At 42.9% G+C, this 27,063-nt stretch overlaps 1 protein-coding gene across 1 annotated transcript; it reads right to left on the bottom strand.

Annotated features, from left to right (window-relative positions):
• Positions 1-11,127: 11,127 nt before the first annotated feature.
• LOC115143703 (fidgetin-like protein 2) lies at positions 11,128-24,086 on the bottom strand. Its single transcript, XM_029684174.2, has 3 exons — positions 23,965-24,086; positions 22,645-22,859; positions 11,128-12,530 (listed from the first exon to the last, which is right to left on the bottom strand). Exons 2-3 carry the CDS (start codon positions 22,667-22,669, stop codon positions 11,368-11,370), a joined length of 1,188 nt encoding a protein of 395 aa, XP_029540034.2. The 5' UTR covers positions 22,670-22,859; positions 23,965-24,086; the 3' UTR covers positions 11,128-11,367.
• Positions 24,087-27,063: the final 2,977 nt, after the last annotated feature.

Below are 27,063 nucleotides of genomic sequence, written 5' to 3'. Positions count from 1 at the left end.
CTTCAGATTAGCCTTAATGTCGGTAGCCCTGCCCCCTGGTAAACAGTGTATGATCGCTGGATGACTCGTTTTAAGTCTAATACTGCGGGTAATGGAGTCGCCAATGACTAGAGTTTTCAATTTGTCAGAGCTAATGGTGGGAAGCTTCGGCGTCTCAGACCCCGTAACGGGAGGAGTAGAGACCAGAGAAGACTCGGCCTCTGACTCCGACCCGCTGCTTAATGGGGAAAACCGGTTGAAAGTTTCTGTCGGCTGAATGAGCGACACCGGTTGAGCGTTCCTACAGCATTTCCTTCCAGAAACCGTGAGAAAGTTGTCCGACTGCGGGGACTGTGCCAGGGGATTTATACTACTATCTGTACTTACTGGTGGCACAGACGCTGTTTCATCCTTTCCTACACTGAAATTACCCTTGCCTAACGATTGCGTCTGAAGCTGGGCTTGTAGCACAGCTATCCTCGCCGTAAGGCGAGTACAGCGACTGCAATTAGAAGGCATCATGTTAATGTTACTACTTAGCTTCGGCTGTTGGAGGTCCTGACGAATCGTGTCCAGATAAAGCGTCCGGAGTGAAAAAGCTGAGGAAAAAATAAATAAATATATGAACGGTAATTAAAAAGTGAAAACCGTACAGTTGTCAGGTAGCAAAATAGGTTGGCAACAAAACGCACAGCAACTCGAAAACAAGCCTGCAAGTTGTGACCGGAAATGATGTCAATACACAGTCTATGGTTTCTTTGAATGTTTGTCTACTGATAACAAGTTCAAACAGGTGTCATTAATACAGGTAACGAGAGGAGGACAGAGGAGCCTCTTAAAGAAGAAATTACAGGTCTGTGAGAGCCAGAAATCTTGCTTGTTTGTAGGTGACCAAATACATTTCCAAATAAATTCATTAAAAATCCTATAATGTGATTTTCTGGATTTTTTCCCCTCATTTTGTCTGTCTTAGTTGAAGTGTACCTATGATGAAAATTACAGGTCTCATCTTTTTAAGTGGGAGAACTTGCACAATTGGTGGCTGACTAAATACTTTTTTGCCCCACTGTATATTCAAGTTCCACTTTTAGATCACTAAAGTCAGATTTCCTAGTTCCCAGTTGTTTAGAATGTGTCATAACTCAACTGCGGAGTTTGGGAAACACGTTTGGACCTGAATTGTGATAACTGCGGTGGCCAAAACAAGAACAAGTTTGTGCTCTGGTATTGTGCCTGGCAGACCGTGCACAAGTTCCTCCACAGTCTGGACCTTCACTTCCTGATCACAGGCCACACTAAGTTTTCCCCTGACTGGTGCTTCGGCCTCATCAAGCAGCACTTTAGAAAGACCAGAGTGAACACTTTGTCTGAGATTGCTGGTGTTGTGAAGGACAACACTGTGACAGGGGTCAACATCCCACAGCTGGTTCAAATCAAATCAAATCAAATCAAATCAAATTTTATTTGTCACATACACATGGTTAGCAGATGTTAATGCGAGTGTAGCGAAATGCTTGTGCTTCTAGTTCCGACAATGCAGTGATACCCAACAAGTAATCTAACTAACAATTCCAAAACTACTGTCTTATACACAGTGTAAGGGGATAAGGAATATGTACATAAGGATATATGAATGAGTGATGGTACAGAGCAGCATACAGTAGATGGTATCGAGTACAGTATATACATATGAGATGAGTATGTAGACAAAGTAAACAAAGTGGCATAGTTAAAGTGGCTAGTGACATAAGAATGCAGTCGATGATCTAGAGTACAGTATATACATATGCATATGAGATGAATAATGTAGGGTAAGTAACATTATATAAGGTAGCATTGTTTAAAGTGGCTAGTGATATATTTACATCATTTCCCATCAATTCCCATTATTAAAGTGGCTGGAGTTGGGTCAGTGTCAATGACAGTGACCCAAACTTGCTACCCTCTCCACTACTGATCCATCGATGTGGATAGGGGGTGTTCCCTCTGCTGTTTCCTGAAGTCCACAATCATCTCCTTGGTTTTGTTGACGTTGAGTGTGAGGTTATTTTCCTGACACCACACTCCGAGGGCCCTCACCTCCTCCCTGTAGGCCGTCTCGTCGTTGTTGGTAATCAAGCCTACCACTGTTGTGTCGTCCGCAAACTTGATGATTGAGTTGGAGGCGTGCATGGCCACGCAGTCGTGGGTGAACAGGGAGTACAGGAGAGGGCTCAGAACGCACCCTTGTGGGGCCCCCGTGTTGAGGATCAGCGGGGAGGAGATGTTGTTGCCTACCCTCACCACCTGGGGGCGGCCCGTCAGGAAGTCCAGTACCCAGTTGCACAGGGCGGGGTCGAGACCCAGGGTCTCGAGCTTGATGACGAGCTTGGAGGGTACTATGGTGTTGAATGCCGAGCTGTAGTCGATGAACAGCATTCTCACATAGGTATTCCTCTTGTCCAGGTGGGTTAGGGCAGTGTGCAGTGTGGTTGAGATTGCATCGTCTGTGGACCTATTGGACTCGAGGATGGTAAGGTGCTGGTGGAAAGCTATGGCTGGCAACAACACCTGACTCCATACTTCAGGTGAATATAATTTTCATTGCATTGTATGAAGTTATTCTTCTTATCTAAACTTGGGAGGTGAATTGATGTTGTGCAGGGTTGTAATGTCTAGATATTTTTTGTTATTTCCTGTTTTACAGCTTTGATGCTTTGGAGCCTGGTGTTGTCGTCAAGGAGCATTCGGACTTTCAGCTGCTACACAACACTGACATCCTTCCTCCCAATAGTCTTTCTGTACAAGCATCACCTGGACTGGACACAGCTAAACAAACTTATGTTTTTGAGAAGATCAGGGAGTTTTGTGACAAAGAGGCTATGGACATCAGATGCCCTTCAGCAAAGTCAAGGGCAGGACAGAAACAAGCTCTCCGAATATAGATTCCCTTGTTCATGCGTGGTTCGGACGGACCAGTCATCAGCACTATCTGCAGTGCCTCTATTCAAATGACTCTCTCCCAAACCACACTCCATAAGTTGCTGCTACAATTTTTTTAAAATCCTGCTCCTCAGCCACTTTACCTCTGATTATATGCATATAACTACCTCATCTATCACTGATATTGATTTTATTCTTGTACATACTGTATATTATTTTATTTATATTTACATTATCTATTTCTGATATTGCTACTATGCAAGTAACAATTTGGCTGTACCGTTTACATCTTCTGTAGAGACCCATCCACTTGGCAATATGTGGCTGGGGGTTATAGCATTTCTTTCACATGACCCATCAATTTATAGTGATGTGTCTGGGTAAGTGTCATCTAATATTTATTAAATATTTTTATCTGGACACTTTCTCTTTACTTTGAATTTTTCCTTTATTGTAGGCTACACTACTCACTGTTTAGCACATGACCTCACATGTGAATCCTTAAAGAGATGGGTGGGGCTGCCTCAAGAGGGCGTGAACAATGCTGAATGGGTGTAGACAAAGGAGAGCTCTCCAGTAGGTACCAAAACATTCAAAGGCCATTTTCTCAAAAGTCAGTTTACAAGTTTATCAACTTTCAAAGCAGAATTACGATCACATTGTTCCTCAAATGCAGTGTATGATATACCATTTTGTAGCTCTGAGTCTCTACTTTTATCCAATGTAAATTTTGCTACATAAGACTGATTTGAGCTGGTCGGTCACATATACCACCATGATATATAGGCTTAATGGTTTCCACATGCTAAGCGAACGAGGGTGCTTGCATACCTTTGAAAAAAAGCAGCAATGGTACTGTTTGTCCATCTTGAGATGCCGTAGCCAGTACACTTCCTCCTAATAGTCAGAATTAATCTAAGATAGCTCAACAAATATGTCAGTAATGTTGACGGTTTTGCAGAGGAGGTCTTTGTTGCCCAATTTTAAATTGAACTAAGATGTTTTCTCAAGTATTTCTCACAAACTATTCATCTGTCATTGAATGACAACAAACACTTCATTGAAGAATCTTTACTGTTGACCATTGCCCGATAAAGGGGCATAGAGTTCAGCTACCGAACTTCGGTTTGCCTCAAGAAAAACTTTGTGCACTGGAACAGCCAAAGACAACTAACAAAAACTGACAAAATGTTGTCATAATATTATTCAATATTATATTTGCAAACTGTTTAGACTTGGATGCATACATTAAGCTTAACTGTGGTCAGTTCATGTAAATCTGCAATAGAGTAATCGGTCTCCATCCAGTGTTGTCTACATCCACCATCTAAAGAACCCACAAACTATACAGGCTTCCCATGGCAAGATCAGTACTGCAGTTAAACAGGTACCCATGTTATATGCACATTCACCATGACCTGCAAATTACAAGATTTTTAGGATAAGAAAACAAACTGGAGACAGAGTTTGGTATAGTCTCTTAATTCCCATGAAACACTTTATTTTTAAATACAGCCTTTTGTGAGGGAGACTATAACAGTTCAAGCATCATCATCATTATTCCAAAACAGACATGTGAAACAACAGGAAATAAATATTTCCATGTACAACGTCTTCAAAATGAGGTAGAAATGGTTACAGAGAATGTACAAGATAAAATAAAGTTACTACTGTATTTAAAAATATAAAATCCCACTTTAGCTGGACAAACTTATCTCCACATACACCTTCACATTGGTGACGCTGAATAACATCAACTTGGGACAACAAAGAAAATAGGTCTAATCTTATTAGTAATTGTGTCTTAAAGCTTAATGCACATAGCATTATGAGTGTCAATTTACTGTTGCTAAGCGCTTTTCCAATGTCCTTCGATTTTCTGGACTGTGAAACTATTTGCTCAGCCTTTCACACAGTCAGCACTCAGTACTGATACAATTCTATAATTCTAACACAAAGTTAAATTTATAATGCTAACAAAACGTTTGTTAGAGTATTATTCATTGGCACAGATGCAATCCATGTTGCTATTGTGGATGTTTTTCCTGGTGCAGATGATTGAAGAGCTGCTGAAATAGAACTGAAATGTGTATGGAGGTGTGTGTGACAATGTCTAGGTGTGAAAACCTTGTGCACACATCTAGATGTGAAACTGTCATATGTCATACTTTCAGCCACTGACCACATCCTACTGTGCCAGTGGACCCACACCAATTTGCATACCTCCCCAACAGATCCACAGATAACGCAATCTCTATTGCACTCCACACTGCCATTTCTCACTTGGACAAAAGGAACACCTATGTGAGAATGCTATTTATTGAATACAGCTCAGCGTTCAACACCATAGTTCCCTCCAAGCTCATCACTAAGCTAAGGAACCTAGGGCTGAACACCTCCCTCTGCAACTGGATCCTCGACTTTCTGACGGGATGCCCCCAGGTGGTGAGGGTAGGCAACAACACATCTGTCATGCTGACCCTCAACACGGGGCCCCTCAGGGGTGAGTGCTTAGTCCCCTTCTGTATTCCCTATTCACCCACAGCTGCATGGGCCCCCAGACACTCAAAGTTCGACAGCTGCACCATTGAGAGCATCTTGATTGGCTGCATCACTGCTTGGTATGGTAACTGCTTGGCATTTGACCGCAAAGCGCTACAGAGTGTAGTGTGTATGGCCCAGTACATCACTGGGGTCGGCCTCTCTGTCATCCCGGACCTCTATACCAGGCGGTGTCAGAGGACAGCCCTAAAGTCATAAACTGTTTTCTCTGCTACCGCACGGCAAGCGCTACCGTTGTACTGGAACCATGGAACCAACAGGACCATGAACAGCTTCTACCCCCAAGCCATAAGACTGCTAAATAATTAGTCCGAGTAGCTATTTGGTTAATTATTTAGTTATTTACATTCAACCTTTTTAAAAAATATATGTGACTTTTCACATACGCTGCTGCTACTGTTTACTATCTGACACTATATTCCTAGTTATGTACATATCTACCTCAATGACCTCGTACCCCTACACATCAATTCGGTATTGACACCCCTTGTATATAACCAGGTTATCGTTACTCATTGTGTATCTTTAAAAAAAACTTTAATTACCTGTTTTACTTTTCTATTGTTTCTATATTTTCTTTCTCTCTTCATTGTTGGGAAGGGCCCGTAAGTAAGCGTTTCACTGTTAGTCCACATCTGTTGTTTATGAAGCATGTAACGAAAAAGATTTGATTTGTTGGATTTTTGTATTAAATTTTAACTTAACCTCTTCAGTCGACCCTCTACTTTTTTGAACATTTTGTTAAAAATCGCGCAACATTTCAGCGCCCTGCTACTCATGCCAGGAATATAGTACGTTCATATGGTTAGAATGTGTGGATAGGAAACCCTCGGACGTTTTTAAAACTGGTTAAATCACGACTGTGGCTATTACATAACGTGCGTTACATCGGAAAGCGCAGGAAAACCTGATCACAGAAAATGGAAATAAATATCCTTGCGCCACTTCCAGCAATTGTTAACAGTGAGCCGAATTAGATAAGACCGAGCATTCAACTCCCACAGCATCCCCATGTTGTCGAGAGTCTTGTGAATTTAATCATCTTTGATTCTTGGTTGAACCGAAAGAGGGGCACCGCTTACCTCCGGTCTCCGCCCAGATCATTCCGGAAGAGCTCTCTCCTGAAATTTTTTCCAAGACGACAGCTAATGATATTTACATCGCCTACGGATGATTTTTATCGCTTATTAACGTTTACTAATACCTAAAGTAGCATTACAAACGTGTTTTGTGAAAGTTTATCGTCTACTTTTTGAATTTTAAAAAATGACGTTACGTTGTGAAATCGCTGTTTTTTTTCGTTTATCACACAGTCTACATATAACGATATCTTGGCTTTATATGGCCCGATTTAATCGAAATAAAGACCCAATAGTGTTTATGGGACATCTAGGAGTGCCAACAAAGAAGATGGTGAAAGGTAATGACTGTTTTCTATTTTATTGTGCGGTTTGTGTAACGCCGAAATGCTAATTATTTTGTTTACGTCCCCTGCTGTGCTTTTCTGTTGTAGTGTATTGGTGCATGCTATCAGATAATAGCTTCTCATGCTGTCGCCGAAAAGCATTTTAAAAATCGGACTTGTTGCCTGGATTCACAACGAGTGTAGCTTTAATTTGATACCCTGCATGTGTATTTTAATGAACTTTTGAGTTTTAACTAATACTATTAGCATTTAGCGTAGCGCATTTGCATTTCCAGAGCTCTAGTTGGGACGCAAGCGTCCCAAGTAGAGGCAACAGGTTAACTTCTTATGGCTGGGGGCAGTATTGAGTAGTTTGGATTAATAAAGGGCCCAGAGGTGCCCAGAGTAAACCACCTGCTACTCAGTCCCAGAAGCTAAGATATGCACATCATCAGTATATTTGGATGAAAACACTCTGAAATTTCTAAAACTGTTTGAATGATGTCTGTGAGTACAACAGAACTCATATGGCTGGCAAGAATCTGAGAAAAAATCCAACCAGGAAGTGGGAAATCTGAGGTTTGTAGGTTTTCAACACTCTTGGCCTATCAAATACACAGTGGGATATTGGTCATATTGCACTTTCTAAGGCTTCCACTAGATGTCAACAGTCTTTAGAACCTTGTTTGATGCTTCTACTGTGAAGTGGGGGCGAATGAGAGGGGAATGAGTCAGGGCTCTGGCAGAGTGCCATGAGCTGACCACGCTCGTTCACGTGAGAGCGAGCTCTGTTCCATTGCATTTCTACAGACAAATGAATTCTCCGGTTGGAACATTATTGAAGATTTATGTTAAAAACATCCTAAAGATTGATTCTATACATCGTTTGACATGTTTCTACGGACTGTAACGGATCTTTTAGACTTTTCGTCTGCTCCTAATGAACGCGCGTCATGAATTTGAATTTGTGAACTGAACGCGCTAACAAAAGGAGGTATTTGGACATAAATTATCGAACTAAACAAACATTTATTGTGGAACTGGGATTCCTGGGAGTGCATTCTGATGAAGATCATCAAATGTAAGTGAAAATTTATAATGCTATTTCTGACTTCTGTTGACTCCAACATGGCGGATATCTGTTTGGGTTGTTTTGGTCTCTGAGCGCCGTACTCAGATTATTGCATGGTGTGCTTATTCCGTAAAGTGTTTTTGAAATTTGACACAGCGGTTGCATTAAGGAGAAGTGTATCTATAATTCTGTGCATGATAGTTGTATCTTTTATCAATGTTTATTATGAGTATTTATGTAAATTGATTTGATGTGGCTCTCTGCAAAATCACTGGATGCTTTGGAACTACTGAATGTAACGCGTCAATGTAAACAGAGTTTTTAAATATAAATATGAACTTTATTGAACAAAACATACATGTATTGTGTAACATGAAGTCCTATGAGTGTCATCTGATGGTTAGGTTAGTGATTCATTTTATCTATATAATACTACTATATAATACTTCTATGTTTGAGGAATTTTAATTATGGGATTTCGGTTGTTTTGAACTTGGCTCCCTGCACTTTCACTGGCTGTTGTCATATCGATCCCGTTAGCGGGATCTCAGCCCAATTAATATTGAAGGCAGGTTAGAGAGATTCCTGAGCCCCAACAGCTTGCAAATGTTTAAGGAGGAATATTATATATGGCACACTTAGGATGATATGGTGGCCTTGGACAAGTACAGTATATCTGTCTGGTTGGAACAAAGCAGGTACAGTAATGGTCGTTAGCTACTAAATAAACATATTTTGCTAATATATTCAGTATTTATGTTTCATTATCCAACGCCATAGTTATCCTATAGCTACAACATAAATAATTTGAAAGAGAGGTATCAAAGCAAAGATATGACCATTTTTGTTTTGTTTTCTATAATGAAAATTGCATATTTGGAATAGAGGGGGTTGAGGAAGCATTGATTATTTCTACAGTTGTGCTATTTTTGGTGGTTCTTGAGGCTCTGATGTGTTCACCATTCTGTTCTGAGAAAATAGATCAATACCCACTGGCTACAGGTCATCTATAAGTCTTTGCTAGGTAAAGCCCCGTCTTATCTCAGCTCAGCTCACTGGTCACCATAGCAGCACCCACCCGTAGCACGCTTTCCTTACAGTTCTTTGCTGCCAATGACTGGAACGAACTGCAAAAATCACTGAAGCTGGAGATTCATATCTCCCTCACTAACTTTAAGATGAAGTTAATAATTTGCAAATACTGTTTATAGACTTTTCTATTGTATTATTGACTGTATGTTTGTTAATTCCATGTGCAACTCTGTGTTGTTGTTTGTGACGCACTGCTTTGCTTTAGCTTGGCCAAGTCGCAGTTGTAAATGAGAACTCAACTAGCCTACCTGGTTAAATAAAAGTGACAAATATATATAAAAAAATAGGCACAGTGAGGTCAAAGGTAACAAGGATGGATTCTTTGTGTCTATGGAGGGCCAGCAGCTGTATACTATATGATGGTCTGTATAATACTCAATGTGAGGGTTACTGGACATTGATAAGATGTCTACTATAGAAAACACAAAGTAAAGAAGGTCACGCAGAATTTAAGACATTTCAAAAACATACATAATGTAAGTTATAGATTACATTGATAGAAAGGTGTTTGATGGATGTAGACATTCACTTCCTATATCTCTAAAACTATTTTTGGTTTGAGCACTACCGGCTAAAAGTTGTCATTTCCATTTTGTCATAGGTTGTCAAAGTTTGTCCACCAAAAGTGTTTTTCCTGCTTTGCTAAATACATACTACTTCATGAAGATAATCACTCCACCAAAATCTACATGGGAAATAAATCTAAACACGAAGAAAATGTTTTATATATCTAAAAACATTATTGATGTACGTTATGGTATCTATTGTCCTTAGAAAAAAATATCTGAATTACATTCAACATTTCAGGCCTTGATAGCAACCTCAAGTTTCACCAAGTTCAAAGACTGTGGCAGTGTACTTTGGGTGTTAACTTTTGAATGTACACAGCTGTGTGTGTGTGTGTGTGTGTGTGTGTGTGTGTGTGTGTGTGTGTGTGTGTGTGTGTGTGTGTGTGTGTGTGTGTGTGTGTGTGTGTGTGTGTGTGTGCGTGCGTGCGTGCGTGTGTGTGTGTGTGTGTGTGTGTGTGTGCAGATGTTTGTGTGCACGGATGTGAGTGTGGGCACACAAATGTTAACATTGGTGACCCTAAAAGCTCTGAGTCCGCTGAAGTTTACAGTATATGTGTATTACTACAAAGCCATGACTCCATTATAGCGTCCATAAAGCCCCCTACAAACACCTTAAGGTAATAATACATACATTCTTATGTTTTAATTCTGAGGCAACATTCCTGAGTATTCAATAACAAGACTACATATATTTCTTTTAAAAAGGTGAAGAAAAAAAATGCTTACATAAAAAAGGAATACTGTCAGATTTAGGATTATAAGAGTAGTACAGCATCTGTATGAAAATGGCACATTTGGGAAATGCATTAGTTTGATAGTGCACTGTTTATAAGATGCTGTGTTAAAATGTGCATTCACTCTCCAGCTCACTCTCTCAAGTATGTTTCTACTTAACCAGTTCTCTCTTTCAGCAGGTTTACGTATCTGAATGTATTGATAGAACTGCATGTGGCACTCCATAATGAAATTAGATATATGAGAGCGATTGTATGTGAAATTAACAAAAAGAGAAAGAGTGACTGAAACAAAACAAAAAAAGCATGGGAGGGAAAACGAGTGAGCTAAGGTAGTGATGAAAGGTAGAGGATGGGTAGAAAAGAAAGAAGAGAGAGAACTGAAAAACCGGGAAAAGGGAATGGGTGAGAGGGGGGACATTTGTTTCCAAACAAGGTATACGGAGGCAACAAGCCTCAGAAGAGACGTGATTGTGCTGGAGTTGTCAAGTTATTAAAATACACCACAAGGATGTTCTTCTCTACGTTTTGGTTTGAGAGGATATGATTCTTATATTGCTTAAGGAGGTATTGCAGTCAAAGGCCCTTTTCATATCAAGCGGCCACTCTAATTAAGAGAGCAACTCATCAAAACGACACTTTCTGCCATAGTAGCAGATTGAAAAATAAATAGGATCCTGAGAGAAGCAGTAGGTAATCCATTCAGACTGACAGTGCTAAATCAGGCAATCTAGAACCCTCCCTCCCCTCCCCTCCCCTCCCCATACCACCCCACCCCCACTCACACCCCTACAGGACAAAGTGCCCATTGACTCTTTGGAGAAAATCTAATAATTAAAATTATAAAGATATAAGAGGAGGATACAAGGCATTTGCCATGTTCTCTCCTGACTGGTTAGATCACATGACTTTTCTTTGCAAAATCCAACGATTGTTTTCCCCCAGTTATTGGCTGAGTAAGTACTCTACTTGGTTTTCAAATGCCAATATAAAGGAGGGACCCCCAGAAAGCTGTCTTCTCAAGTGCCTGACCTAGCGTCCTCCAGTGGGGTCATCAGATCGCGCACGTGACGCAGGCATCTTCATGGCCAGCCTCTGATGGGGGAAGCCGTGTTCCCCTCCTCCCCTGCTCTCCCCACCTAGGCCTGAGGAGGGGCTGTACTCCCTCTGCCCACCATAAGGAGGCAACACCAATGGCTTGCCAGGCTTGTAGGCCTGGCCTTCTGAGCCCGCCATGGCGTAGCCGTTGAAGGGGCTCTTGCTGTGGCCATTTCCATGGACATTGCCGTACTTCCTGTACTGGGAGCCCTCCCCCTCTCCTCCTCCCTCCTCCCCCTCTTCCACCATCTCAATGGCCTTGCGTTTCAGTGGCCCTCCTGTTTCAGAGCTGGCCCCTAGGCTGTGGCTGGGGTATCCATAGCTGCTCCCCACCACGGTGGGCCGGGGGGTCAGGGAGGCAGAGGTGCTCAGCCCTGAGGGGAGGTAGGAGGCACTGGGGTGGCTGTAGCCAGATGCCAGGCTGGTCTGGGGGTGGGGGTAGCAGCCTGGCAGGTAGTTGTAGACTGGATTGTTAAGGTTGTAGCTGGGCACCAAGGTGGGGGTGGTATGCAGAGAGTGTAGAGAGGCTGGGGGAAGTGCTGAGCCAGTCTGGGGGTAGTATCCAGAGGAGAGGTAGCTGCTGTTGTAGGAGGGTGGGTAGTCCTGAGAGGGCGGCCCATTACAGGAGCCACTGCTGCTATATCCGGGATCAGAGGTCAAGTTACTGCTCACTACCGTCACACTGCCCGTGCCAGTGAGGCCCACTGACACTGAGCCCACTTTGGCCCCTGCAGCCAGGGCCTCCAGCCCAGAGTAACACTCCATTCCCTGCCCCAGGGACCAGGGCTCAGCCTCACTCTTCAGGAAAGACCCAGGCTCTGAATATGCCCCTGGGGCAGGTCTCTCATAGGGCAACTCCAGACCTGAGTACTTCTCGGCATAGTGTTTTAACAAGGAGGAGGCAGTGAGGGCCGAGATGTCGTCACTGGCCCAGGGGTAGCCGGCTGCAGGGGTGTAACCGCAGCGACCTGCGGTGGCGTAGGGATCGTGTTTGTGGACGGAGGAAGGGGAGGTGGAGGAGGACACATCTAGGTGCTGCTCAGGCCACTGGGACAGGGGGGCCACGTGCTCTGGAGACCAATGCATTTTCAACAGACCTACAGACACAGAGAGAGGACCGAGAGAGAGCATGGTTATTCACCACGTATTACTGTTTAACCTTTCAGTCCAGAGCAGACATAACTGCAGATTTTCAGGTTGTTCAAAGAACCATACCACATTGGTAATACACTAACTACATTCAAATAGATTTAGTTGATAAAATACAACATAGTGCTCTGAGCTCCTCCATGCCGTGTTGTTACGAACAACACAGCCCCTGGCCTTGTCCCCACAGCGATAAGCCGCCCGCTCCCTTCTGCCTCGCTCTCACTGGGACCATTGTTGTCCCCCTGTACGGGGCTCTGTGTGTGTGAGACCCCCACTCCACTCACTCTAACTACACACACACACACACACACACACACACACACACACACACACACACACACACACACACACACACACACACACACACACACACACACACACACTGGTGCAGTGTGTTTCACTGGGGTAGTGGTCCACCATTCTTTTTGATTGACTTTACAGGCTCTGTCTTTGAGCAGGCATTAGGCTGACATTCCAGGCATTGTAGAGTATTATTAAACTGTCCCGACCCTTTGAGCCTAGAACTGAGAGGCTACGACAGAACTGAGAGAGAGAGGGAGAGAAAGGTGGAGACAGAGTGAGGGGGAGAGAGCGAAAGCAAAGAGAAACCTGGGGTTGTTCACATGCTTTCCCCAATCCTAGTCAGTAGCATGGTGGTGTGGGTTCGTTGTCTCAGTGTTGCGTTTGTTTACAATACAACTCTAGAGTGCCTGGTGCCTACATCAGACTGTCTGATTTCTCCATACACACACGCACACACGCGCATACGCACACACACACTAACACACTCCCTCTGTGTGTGTGTGTGTGTGTGGTTTAGTCACACATTGACCAGGACCACCAGATGGGCCGCTAAACGATCCACATGTTGATCCCTAAATGAAATGATCACTCAGTCCCATAATCTCACTCATCCAATCCAGAGATCCAAGGTCGCCCTGGCTGAGTCTCCCAGCCCCTCCCCAGCCAAGTCCCAATCCCCCCTGGAAATGTCTCTGTGAAATCCCCCTGATGCTCCAGGGAATTCCAGCCAGTCATGGGACTGTCCCTGTCCCCAGCTCAAAAAAAACACACCACTTCTGGCACAGAGTCGATAAACCCTTGGTAAAAAGGGAAATAATAAACACAATCTACACAGACACATCTATACTAGTGTACATACAAAAGCTTACAAAAAGGGACTTCAAGAGAAACACATAAACATAAGAGAAACACATAAACATTAGCAGAAACAGTCTGAGACACACACTGCCCCACACATGAAGGGGTCGTTCCATGAAAAGAGCTCCTTTTGCATCCCTTTGATATTTTAAGGAGATATTGTGTACCAATATTGCATTTTATAAAAAGTACTTAAATAGTACTTTAAAGTACCTTTACTTAAGTAGTTTTGGGGGGTATATGTACTTTATTTATATTTTGACAACTTTTTAACTCCACTCGATTCCTAAAGACAATAATATACGTTTTACTCCATACATTTTAGGGTCCTCCCTACTGCCTCTGATCTGGCGGACTCACAAAACATTTGTAAAGATGCTCAAGTGTTGGATTGTGCCCCTGGCTATCCGTAAATTTACAAAACAAGAAAATTGTGCAGTCTGGTTTTCGTAAAGCAGGGTTTCCCAAATTCAGTCCTTGGGACCCAAAGGTGTGCATGTTGAGATTTTTGCCCTAGCACTACACAGCTGATTCAAATAAACAACTAATCATCAAGCTTTGATAATTTGAATCAGCTGTGTAGTGCTAGGGCAAAAAGTAAAACATGTAGCCCTTGGGGTCCTGAGGACAGTGTATGGGAAACGCTTACTTAAAGGAATTCTGAAATTATTTATTATTTTACTTTTTAAGTATATTTGACAAATTACATTTACTTTTGATACTTTTAAGTAACATAAAATACTTTTAGACTTTTACTCAAGTATTATTTTGCTGGGTGACTTTCACTTTTACATTAGTAATTTTCTATAACAATTATTTAGAGTCTAAGATGTTGGGGAGGCTGACATATGGAATTGTTTTAAGATGGTCACACTATGTATCATTTAGCTATTTGATTTAGAATTTTAGGACTCCTTTAGGTATCGGCAAAAATTATTTAAAAAATGGGGGGGGGGGTATCTATACTTACTCTAGGTATCTATACTTACTCTAGGTATCTATACTATACTCTAGGTATCTATACTTACTCTAGGTATCTATACTTACTCTAGGTATCTATACTTACTCTAGGAATCTATACTTACTCTAGGTATCTATACTATACTCTAGGTATCTATACTTACTCTAGGTATCTATACTTACTCTAGGTATCTATACTATACTCTAGGTATCTATACTTACTCTAGGTATCTATACTATACTCTAGTTCGACAATTAGGTTATTTTCCCCCCACTGAATGAAGTGCTCTTTGATATAGAATCCCCCCAAAATGTTGTTCATTAGATTTTTCTCTATGAATAAAGACTTTCTAATGTGCCACAATTCCGTACTTTGACATGTCCCTCTGTGAATTTAAGATTTGAACCAACTTCACCCCAACATTTCTCCAACTTTTCACCATCATTTGTAAATATTTTGTTGCTTTGACGAAGTCATTTCGTAAGATTATTTATTTGATGTGATAAGTGATGCAATGCATGTCCCTCACCAACCCTGGTGGTGAACTGAACTCTCATTTTAATGTGGGGAAACTATTCCTTTTAAATAATATTTTCAAAAGAAACAGTGAATATCTAATAGTCATATCATAGTGTCAAAGAATGTGAGCTGTTTCTACACTTTTTGGCAATTTTTCTGGTCTTTTGTGTTGAAAATCTGAGCTGGCCGAGCACAACGCGCCAACACTGTTACCAATAGATAGACAATCTAGAAATGTTTTAACAATTTCAATTTTTTTGTGAAACTTGAATTCAATTGACCCTCCCTGTTGTATACAAGCTTCCATTCCCACTCTAACAAGGGGATGTATTGCTGATTTAAGATTGAATCGCCAACCCTGTTGCAGCCAACTGTGGGGTACGGTCAACCCTGTTGCAGCCAACTGTGGGTTACGGTCAACCCTGTTGCAGCCAACTGTGGGTTACGGTCAACCCTGTTGCAGCCAACTGTGGGTTACGGTCAACCCTGTTGCAGCCAACTGTGGGTTACGGTCAACCCTGTTGCAGCCAACTGTGGGGTACGGTCAACCCTGTTGCAGCCAACTGTGGGGTACGGTCAACCCTGTTGCAGCCAACTGTGGGTTACGGTCAACCCTGTTGCAGCCAACTGTGGGGTACGGTCCACCCTGTTGCAGCCAACTGTGGGTTACGGTCAACCCTGTTGCAGCCAACTGTGGGGTACGGTCAACCCTGTTGCAGCCAACTGTGGGTACGGTCAACCCTGTTGCAGCCAACTGTGGGGTACGGTCAACCCTGTTGCAGCCAACTGTGGGCACGGTCAACCCTGTTGCAGCCAACTGTAGGGTACGGTCAACCCTGTTGCAGCCAACTGTGGGTTACGGTCAACCCTGTTGCAGCCAACTGTGGGGTACGGTCAACCCTGTTGCAGCCAACTGTGGGGTACGGTCAACCCTGTTGCAGCCAACTGTGGGGTACGGTCAACCCTGTTGCAGCCAACTGTGGGGTACGGTCAACCCTGTTGCAGCCAACTGTGGGTTACGGTCAACCCTGTTGCAGCCAACTGTGGGGTACGGTCAACCCTGTTGCAGCCAACTGTGGGTTACGGTCAACCCTGTCCCTTTAGTTGGAACTTAATAGGCACTTACTATCGTCGTTTAAAAAAAAATGTACCTCTTACAATTAGAAAATGTGTTTTTTACTAAGTTAAATATGTGTTCATGACAGAATGTTACAATTGGTTGAATTTATATGTGTGTGCACGTGCATCTCTATGTTTACAGTAGTATTGATTCATAAAGGAGGGTGAGGAGATTTCAGGCAAGACTAGGGAAAAACATAACACAGAGTATATAACACAGCCATCTGTATCAGATGATGTATGGGGAGTAGGGCATGGAGAAGAGGGGTGTGTTCAGTCCCCTAACCCTAATCTGGTCCCCCTTCCTCAGGGCTTAGAGGGGCACCTCTCATGGCTAAATCATATCTGCAAGCTTACCAGGAGACTGAGATGATGAGGATGATGAGGTATAAGACGGCCTTACATCCATGCATCTTATAATGGCTTTTTAATTATCATGTATGTGTGTTTTTGTGTATTGTCATCTCTGTTGTTGTCCTCTTGTTGGAGGTATATTCCTGTTTGTGATGTTGTAAGTCCTCAAAATGATTGTGAGGGGAGTTGAAAACTTCACTATGGGTAATAATAGAAAACCAAAACATGGTAGATACATGATGCATAACTCAATTGTTTGCAATTGTTTATAGCTCAAAATTGTTTCAAGCCACTGGTTCCAAATACTGCTACCCGCGTGCATCGCATGCATCTAACAGTTTACTAAACTCTGGTTCTATAATCACCTCCTTGTTCTGTACTAAGAGTTCCGACTTTGGACCTAACTCTAACTAGAGGCTTTGACTGTGCGGATGAGTCTAACATGTTGGGCGACTGAGATTGGAGGGAGCATGTTTGTGAATATGTATGCGTGTGGCATTACGTGTCAACACTGTCGTGTGGGTCCCAAAAAGAGACAGCTGTTTTGAGCAGAGGGGCCTTCTTTCGCTGTGTCCAGCCTGTCCCTCAGCTCCTATTGTCCCCCCACGTCCCCTAACAAAGCCACGGGACCCCATTGTCTGACAGCAGATCCTATAAGAGTCCAAACATCTCACTAACTCAGACCACCAGCTCCATATATCCACCAGCAGTACTGACAGCTTACAAGGTGTGTGTGTGTGTGTGTGTGTGTGTGTGTGTGTGTGTGTGTGTGTGTGTGTGTGTGTGTGTGTGTGTGTGTGTGTGTGTGTGTGTGTGTGTGTGTGTGTGTGTGTGTGTGTGTGTGTGTGGTGCATGACTGCACATGTGTAATGGGTATTCCCAACAGGATAGTGGCTCCTGAAATCTGAGACCTGGAAGAAGTGAGCTAGAGTTGTAACCACCCCTATCCATCCACCACACAAATGCCACACACATATATGCGCACACACACACATGCACCACGCTCCTCCTTCTTCTCTCCAGGGGTCAAGTGCTACCCTAACTCTACACCCCAGCTTTTGTTTTCCTGTCTTCAGGATGAAGGCCCTCACATGGATCCAACATGCCTCATAGGACCAGGAAGCCAGTAAACCAGAATGATTGTGTGCCTATGTGTGTGTGCGCCTGCATTCGTGTGTGTGCCTGCACATCGAATAGGGAAAAGGGGGCTTGTAAACAAGAGCTTGATCAATCCAGTCAGAGGATGGCCAGTATGTGGACCCCCCCCACCTCCTCCTTCAACACCATCCACTCTGTCCAGTTCTGTGAGAGAAAGCAGCTTTGTCTAGCTGGACTGGTCCTAATTACATAGCCAGGTGGAGAGACGATTTAGCTTCTGCGCTGATCTCTCTCTCTCTCTCTTTACCTACCGTCAATCACCAACAAGGGCCAGTGTCCAAATTACCATTCCACAGCCAGCATAGACCATATATGTTGTTCAAGTGTTGTGTTCCCTAGATCTCACAATAACGCAAATCAGTAGTACCATTAACACTGGAGAGACCAAACCCACTGGCATGTCTGATCTTACTAATTTTCTTATTTCTTATATACACACTCTTATTTAGTTCTGTTCAACAATGAATCGTGTGATCAGTCAACATATGGGCCAGAGTTTGTGCATGTATTTGATCTGTGTGACCAGAAGAGCTGCTGGTGTGAATTAAATCTCCTTCTTGGTAGCGGTCCACTGCACGGTCAGTGTGAGCAGTTAAGGGTTAATTAGATGAATAACGGAGAGAGGCAGGCAGGGAGGCGGGGAGGGACATGGGCATGGGATTAGGAGTGTTTGCAAGGAATCAGAGGCAGTGTGATAGATTGGACTGGATCATTTCCCCTAAGGGTAGGTAGCCTGACCACTCCAGAATAATCACTATTACTCAGTAACAATACACAAAGACTTCAATGCACACACATAATGTTGCTGAGAAAGTTTAATGGTGTTTATGTGTTGTGTTTGATTGAGATACACAGATAGGTCTGTGCGAAGACCAGGATGTTTGAGCATGCTGTGCAGACCTGCCAAGTGGCAAGAGAGAGAATCCTGCAGATGACTTAGGCTATTGGAATGTATGGAATTCAGAGAGAGAGAGAGAGAGCTCTCTATCAGCTGCTCACACAGTATTCGTAAGTATTAATTGAAGCCATATCTGGATCAGTACGGCACGCGTCAGATAACCAATGGGACATTAAACTCTTCCATTCCATTCCATTCCATTCTCTCCCTTCCCTCTCCTCCCCTCCTGTTCCCCCTCTCCTCCCCTCCTGTTCCCCCTCTCTCTTTCCCTCCCTCAGACCTGTACTAACATGTGTCCATGCTCGCGTGGTTTAGGACACCCCTCCCCCACACTCTGTCTCTTTCAGCTCACACACTCATGTGGCCGGAGCTGCCTTGCCTCTTTGCTCATTGTGTCCACACATATATCACTCTGCAGCTGACCAGTCCATCTGCCCTTCTCTCTCTCCCACCTCTGTCTCTAAATCCCCATCCTCATACTATTTCTCCATAAACATAGTTCTCTTTTTCCCTTCCTCCTTTCTTTGGGTTACTCTCTGCCTGCCCTCGGCTGTTTCTCCATGCATTCCTCTGTGTGGAATGGCTAAATGGTCACTCTGATCTTGCTGTTGGCTACAGACTGAACAAACTCTACATCATTGCAGGCCAGGGCTCTTTACCACCTAATGAGGACCTTAAATCAACTGGACTCAAAATTTGCTTAATGAGCTGTCATGAACACTATGGTGGCCTGATGCACACGTTTGTGTGTGTGTGTGTGTGTGTGACCGAGAGAGAGATACAGAGAGAGAGAAAGAGTGTCTGTGTGTGCATGTGAATCACTCCACACCACTCTAATTAGAGCTCATTTACACCCCGTCACTAACGACCTGACTCTCCCTCACAGAACTACTTCACCCTGAGCAACTGTTTAGCTACGATCCACAAAATGTATTCACTACCACGTTTTTATCACACACTCCTAATTATGACGTGTGTGTGTGTGTGTGTGTGTGTGTGTGTGTGTGTGTGTGTGTGTGTGTGTGTGTGTGTGTGTGTGTGTGTGTGTGTGTGTGTGTGTGTGTGTGTGTGTGTGTGTGTGTGTGTGTGAGAGAGAGAAGTTTCTCTATGGGGAGAAATCTAACACAGAAGTGTGAGTCTTTCCAAAAGCAGGTATGTTACAGACGTACGCTAAACAATCTTATCGCAGTCAAGACACAAAGCATGTGTGTACCCACAATTCACTTCTTCTTTTCAAAACCCCCCAAAACAAAATTGTAGGCTCCAATATCTCTGCCTGTAGTAGCGGTCCTGCTAGCACACAGAGGTAGGTAAGGTGTGTCCCTAATGTATTATTCAAATCATGTTAGTGTGGTAATCCTGTTAAACCTTCTCCTAATCAATAACATCAGTCAATATAAGCATATTCATTAGCTTGTCTTAGAGACCCCTCATGCAAAGCACACATGCATGTGGAAGCATAACAATCTATCTACCCAGCTATCACCACAAATACACACTTATTTATGGGAATGCATTACTAAAAACAATAACAAGCTAGAAATGTGTCCCAAGAAAATAATGAACATCCAAAACACAGAACATAATAATGTACGCAGAGCCAATTGATTCTTGGGTTTAGTTTAACACCAAGAAATAGGAAAGGATATGATGGCAGAGTCCAAGGCTGCTAATTTGACTCTCTCCGTGTGGATAAAGCGCTACATTACATAACGAGGAGGGACTGCTCACTGTGACATAATCAGTCCCCCACTGTACCAGCACATTTCAATTACATGGAGGATAGAGGATAGATAGAATATTCTCTACCCCCAATAGATTGGACAGCAAGATCATTGTTGCACTGACTATACGCACACACACTGGACCCACATACTCCCACAAACTTACATTGACACATCCTAACACACACACTACATACAGAGCATTTGGGAAAGTGTTCAGACCCCTTGACTTTTTCCACATTTTGTTATGTTACAGCCTTATTCTGAAATGGATTCAGAAATCTACACACAATACCCCCTAATGAAAAAGTGAAAACAGGGTTTTAGAAATGTTTGCAAAAAACAGACACCTTATTTACATAAGTATTCAGACCCTTTGATATGAGACTCGAAATTGAGATCAGGTGCATCCTGTTTCCATTGATCATCCTTCAGATGTTTCTACAACTTTATTGGAGTCCACCTGTGGTAAACACAATTGATTGAACATGATTTGTAAAGACACACACCTGTCTATATAAGATCCCACAGTTGACAGTGCATGTCAGAGCAAAAATCAAGCCATGAGGTCGAAGGAATTTTCTGTAGAGCTCGGAGACAGGATTGTGTCGAGGCACAGAGCTAGAGGTACATTTCTGCAGAATTGAAGGTCCCCAAGAGCACAGTGGCTTCCATCATTCTTAAATGTAAGAAGAACCACCAAGACTCTTCCTAGAGCTGGCCACCTTGCCAAATTGAGAAATCGGGGGTGAAGGGCCTTGGTCAGGGAGGTGACCAAGAACCCGATGGTTACTCTGACAGAGCTCTAGAGTTCCTCTGTGGAGATAGGAGAACCTTCCAGAAGGACAACCATCTTTGCAGCACTCCACCAGTCATTCCGTTGTACTAGAGTGGCCAGAAGGAAGCCACTCCTCAGTAAAAGGCACATGGCAGTCCACTTTGAGTTTACCAAAAGGCACCTAAAGTCTCTCAGACCATGAGAAACAAGATTCTCTAGTCTGATCAACCCAAGATGGAACTCCCAGACTGGGGTGAAGATTCACCTTCCAACAGGACAATGACACTAAACACACAGCACAGCACTAAACACACAGCACAGGAGTGGCTTCGGGACAAGTCTCTGAATGTCCTTGAGTTGCCCAGCCAGAGCCTGGACTTGAACCCAATCGAACATCTCTGTAGAGACCTGAAAATAGTTGTGTAGCAACGCTCCCCATCCAACCTGACAGAGCGTGAGAGGATCTGCAGAGAATATTGGGAGAAACTGCCCAAATACAGTTGTGCCAAGCTTGTAGCGTCATACCCAAAAATACTTGAGGCTGTAATCCCTGCCAAAGGTGCTTCAACAAAGTACTGAGTCTGAATTCTTATGTAAATGTAATATATATATATATATATATATATATATATATATATATATTATTTTTATTTTTATACATTAGCAAACATTTCTAAAAACGTGTTTTTGCTTTGTCATTATGGAGTATTGTGTGTAGATTGATGTGGGGGAAACACTTGAAATCCATTTTAGAATAAGGTTGTAAAGTAACAAAATGTGTAAAAAGTCATGGGTCTGAATACTTTCCAAAGGCACTGTATATGTACATAGCTACCTCAATTACCTCGTACCCCTGCCCATTGACTCTATACTGGTACTCCTTGTACATAGCCAAGTGAATTTGACTCATTATTGTTATTCGTTATTCACTGTATTTATGCCTCATGCCACTATTCCCATTCTTCTTTTTTACTGTGCATTGTTGGAAAGGGACTTTCACTGTAAATCTACACCTGTTGTTTACAAAGCATGTGAAAAATACTAATTTATTGGATTTGTTTAAAACTAGCCTTAAACACGCTGGTGGTCGCCATTCAGAAATAGAGAGAGAAAGAGAAAGAGCAAGAGAGCCAGAGAGAAAGAGACAGCAACTCAGCTCTTTCTTTAAAATTCCTCAATGTGAAGCACAGAGAAGAGAGACTCAGCTGTTAAAGTTATTATCCCCTCTCCAATATCTCGTTTCCCAGTTCTCTCCCTCACGCCCTCACCTCCCCCTTTTCCACTGGCCACAGGAGAAATGTCCAAGACTGAGTGTCAAGACTGAGAAAGACAACCAAATTAGCGCGTGCACACACAGTGTAACCCCCATCCGCTCCATACACACACTTACTGTGGAGGGTGACAGGACTGAGCATTCTGCCGCCCTGCTCCCTGGTAAAGAGGAGAGGACTGAGTCCACTCAGCGTTGGTGGAAGCGGGGACACACGTTACACTTTCTGCTGCTGGCTGGTCCCACGCTGCTGGCCATCTGAGTGGGTCTGTTAGTGTTTGTTGTCATACACCACTCCATTGCTAGCCTCAGTACCCTCCACTACACACTAACGACTGGAATGGAGAGAGAGCAGTGAGTTAGACAGCGCTGGAAAAAATATATGTACATAATCACATTAAAACTCGAACATCAAAAAGCTGTATTCACTCTCTGGTTGTATGTTCCCATTGAAGTGACCCAAATGCAAAGACTTATTTTCCTCCTCAAGCACGTTCATGCTCACTCGCTAGCACTTGCTCACTCTAGCCCCCTAGGTCACTAGCTCACTTGGTTAGCCACTTGTTCACTCACATGCAAAAGTATTTACAGACCAGAAAAACTATTGTCAGAAGCACTTATTACTAATGCTAATACATAATTACCATGACTGAAAGGAAGAATGTAATTGAGAGTAAGATCATCTAAAACGTGTAAAACCTTAATATTTCCGTACACATTAGGTCTGTTATTGGAAAAATATTTGTTTTTGATAAGCTAACGGGAATGGGAGAACTCTTCAGGAAAGGCATGTGCACAATCAAAACCAAACAATATATAGTGTTGCTCACAGTCTGAGTGTTCGTGTAACAGTGGTGCTAATCGCTCTGACAGAAAGGGAACAGCTTCTGCCCTCTGACCATAAAACCACAATATCACCATCAGAAGAAAAATGACTAAAGAGTATCCAATCCTCTGGACCCATCCACTGGTCCACACACTCACACAGTTATACACCAAAAAGAACCATCAGATCTTTGCACTTTGTCAAGTGTTGAAGAATGCAGGTGTGTTATTACCATCTAAAGCAAAAATGCAGGAAACAGGATGAAAATATGAAGATAACTGAGGAATTTGAGTATCAGAGAGGATCAACATTTAAATAGTAGACACGTGGTAGAGAAGAAAAAACGTAAATAAGGATTGAGAGTGTGGAATGGAGGAATATTTTTTATATATTTCTAACAGAGGACAAAAATATCTAAATTCAACAGCAGGTTTAGAGAGAAATAAATAAAGGGATATCACAAAACCAGATATGGGAGAAAAAGAGAAGAGAAAAGCAGAAAAGAATAGGAATGTGGGGAGCAGAGTGAGAGAAGAAATACAGAAGAAAGATAGAAAAAAGCAGTAAAATGAACAGAGAGGAAGATAAAACTCTAAAACAAAATCCAGTCCTACCTGCTCATGCTTTATTTCCTTGATATGATGCGTCCTATGTGGAAGCCAATAGAATAACCCACACGGTAAGGCAGTGTAGAGCAGTGGTGTGTATGGCCATCCCTCGTTTTCACTTCTGGGACCCTACCATTCTCTCTCTGCTCTCCCCTCTCTCACTCCCTTAGTGACAACAGAGCAGCACATGCATCCCCTCCCCCATCCACTCCTTCCCTCCCCCTCTCCCTCCCTCTCTTTTGTTAAAACTATTTAAGCAGGAAGGGAGAGGGGAAAAAGTGACCAATCATGCCATGTCAGAGAGGTGTGTGTGTGTGTGTGTGTGTGTGTGTGTGTGTGTGTGTGTGTGTGTGTGCGTGCGTGCGTGCGTGCGTGCGTGTGTGCGTGTGTGTAAAAAAGAGAGGATTGGTGTTTTTCTGATTGTGACTGGTGCACTGTTGAACACACATTCATTATACATACTGTAGATGCATGCACGCACACAGGCACATGCATACAGGCGGCTGAAAGATACTGAATTTTCGCCTTCAACGCTCACATAGGAAGTTGAGAATATGACTTTTATTGATTATAACATTGATCTAAGCATTGATGGAATGGTGGGGGTGAAACAACTCACCATGTCAATGACTAATACCTAACACTCCCCCTGCACATACAGTAAGTGTACAACACATTAGGAACACCTTCCTAATATTGAGTTGTACCTCCCACCCCTTTTGCCCTCAGAACACCCTCAATTTGTCGGGCATAGAAGAAATCGCCTGTCTCTCCTCCCCCATCTGATAGCGAAGTCGAAGGAGCACAGCAAGAGAAGCATGGCAATCAACAATGGTCGCATGTCATGAGCCGTGGAAGCCGAAGACAGTGGCTTCCGGTAAAACAGTCTACATTCCCAACGAGAGGCCTGGAGCGGATACAAACAACAAATAGTTTCTCCACCCTGGAGCCTGATCAGATCAAATCAAATGTATTTATATAGCCCTTCGTACATCAGCTGATATCTCAAAGTGATGTACAGAAACCCAGCCTAAAACCCCAAACAGCAAGCCATGCAGGTGTAGAAGCACGGTGGCTAGGAAAAACTCCCTAGAAAGGCCAAAACCTAGGAAGTAACCTAGAGAGGAACCAGGCTATGAGGGGTGGCCAGTCCTCTTCTGGCTGTGCCGGTTGGAGATAACAGAACATGGTCAAGATGTTCAAATGTTGATAAATGACCAGCATGGTCAAATAATAGGTCTGGGACAGGTAGCACATCCGGTGATCTTCCTGCACCTTCGTTGCCGAGGATACCTGTGTCTGCGGCCGCTGTGCCTACCATCTGTCAGAGGCCTACACCATCCTGTGAAGTGTGGGAGTGGGCAGATTTCCTCGTCCTTCTCGCAAGCCGTGATTTTGGGCAGCTCCATGGTAAGAAATGTGACTGTTCCTGGTGCAAAAACAACGTCCCATCTCGGGGCTCGAGTAAATGACATTACTAAGCTGCTCCCGAATGTACTACACCAGGACATGGACGTTAATTCTACTGTAGTCCATGTGGGTTTTAATGACATAATGAATGACAGCTCTAAACAGTCAAAACTGGATTTCAAAGAGCTGACTGACTCTCTGTTAAACACTAATAAAAGACCCATCATATCAGGCCCTGGTGCCCTCTCTGAATAGTGACATTGAATGCTTTAGCAGGATTCTTTCTCTTCACAACTGGCTACGTCATTATTGCAGCTCAATGGGTGTAACAAAACACGTTTCATAAGGAGGATGGGATCCACCCAAATCATTTGGGTTCCTGGATCCTTTCACAGCCATGTAAGACAATGACTTATCAATGACCCAAGCCCAGCTCACTTACTCCTTACCGTTGTGTCTCTGAGTCATCATAATGCAAATGTACATTATACCAGGGGCATTGGTAGACACAATGTAAGTAACCTAATTTATGTCCCTCTTAACTGCCTCTGTTGATCCTACAGCTATTGTATGCAGCAATCATGTGTCTATGAACCAGATTTATGCTGTTAGCACTGAGGCGGTGTGCCCTAGTAGGAAGTCCACTGTGTGCAGCTCACCCTGCACTAACATAAATAACATGAGAATATCTACTTCTGCTAAGCTTCCCAGTAAACCACATTCCTATAAAGCTTAAATGTTCATGTTAAAGATGCTCATGTTAAATTCTGATGAAGTAACATGGGTAGCTACAGGTTCATCTGCCTTCATCATTCTTGTGGGAAGCTGCTATAGACCACCAAGTGCTAACAGTCAGTATCTGGATAACGTGTGAAATGATTGATCATTTATGTGATATTGTGATATTTATTTTACTAGAACCATTTTTTTTCCAATGATGGCCTAGGAACAGTGTGATAACTCAATTGTTCAGGGGTAGAACAACATATATATTTTTTTTACCTTGTCAGCTCGGGGATTCGATCTTTCAACATTTCGGTTACTAGTCCAACGCTCTAACCATTAGGCTGCCTGCCACCCCATATAAACAGAGAGGTATATTTTCTGGATGCTGCCCACTCAAGAAAATGAGTGTCACCAGTGTCCGCAACCTGGTACAGGTGATCACAATATACTGTAGTAGGCATATCAAGGAAAACCAAAGTTTCAAAGGCTGGGCCTAATATAGTGTATAAGAGGTCATAAAATATGTTTTGTAGTGATTCCTATGTTGTTCATGTAAAGAATATTTGTTTTTTCCTGTCATGACTGTACTGTGAGGATCACAATGGGTCAGATCAGCTTGGCAATGGCTGACAATAACCAGACCTTCTCCCACCCACAGAGGGGTGCGGTGGTTTTGACACATAAATTAAGCTCTCTTTTCCCTTTAGTATCAACCAAAGGAATGTATTTGTTTCACAGACTGTTTCTGCTGAAAACTCTAACACGGTCAAACTTGGATAATGGAACAATATTTCTAACAATGTGGGGAATGGTCAGTGGGGAGTTATAGAAAACAAATATAATATTGCTTTTCATTTTGTGATGTCATTAAAAACTAAATGGATGAAATACTGTAACTTGGAAAGGATACCCCCTTTATCTGTCAAGTTTCCATCCAATACATTTTGCATATAGTATGATTAAAGTATT

Source organism: Oncorhynchus nerka, linkage group LG15 (genome assembly GCF_034236695.1).
Source record: "Oncorhynchus nerka isolate Pitt River linkage group LG15, Oner_Uvic_2.0, whole genome shotgun sequence".
In the NCBI taxonomy this organism is placed as follows: Eukaryota; Metazoa; Chordata; class Actinopteri; order Salmoniformes; family Salmonidae; genus Oncorhynchus; species Oncorhynchus nerka.
This window is presented reverse-complemented; position numbering and strand designations above follow the sequence as displayed.

Excerpts from the sequence above, each read along its gene's own strand:
- LOC115143703 (XM_029684174.2), bottom strand. The coding sequence starts at position 22,669 with ATGCTCAGTCCTGTCACCCTCCACA. Across the intron at positions 12,531-22,644 it reads CAGTCCTGTCACCCTCCACA|GTCTGTTGAAAATGCATTGG; the intron begins GTAAGTGTGTGT and ends CTGTGTCTGTAG.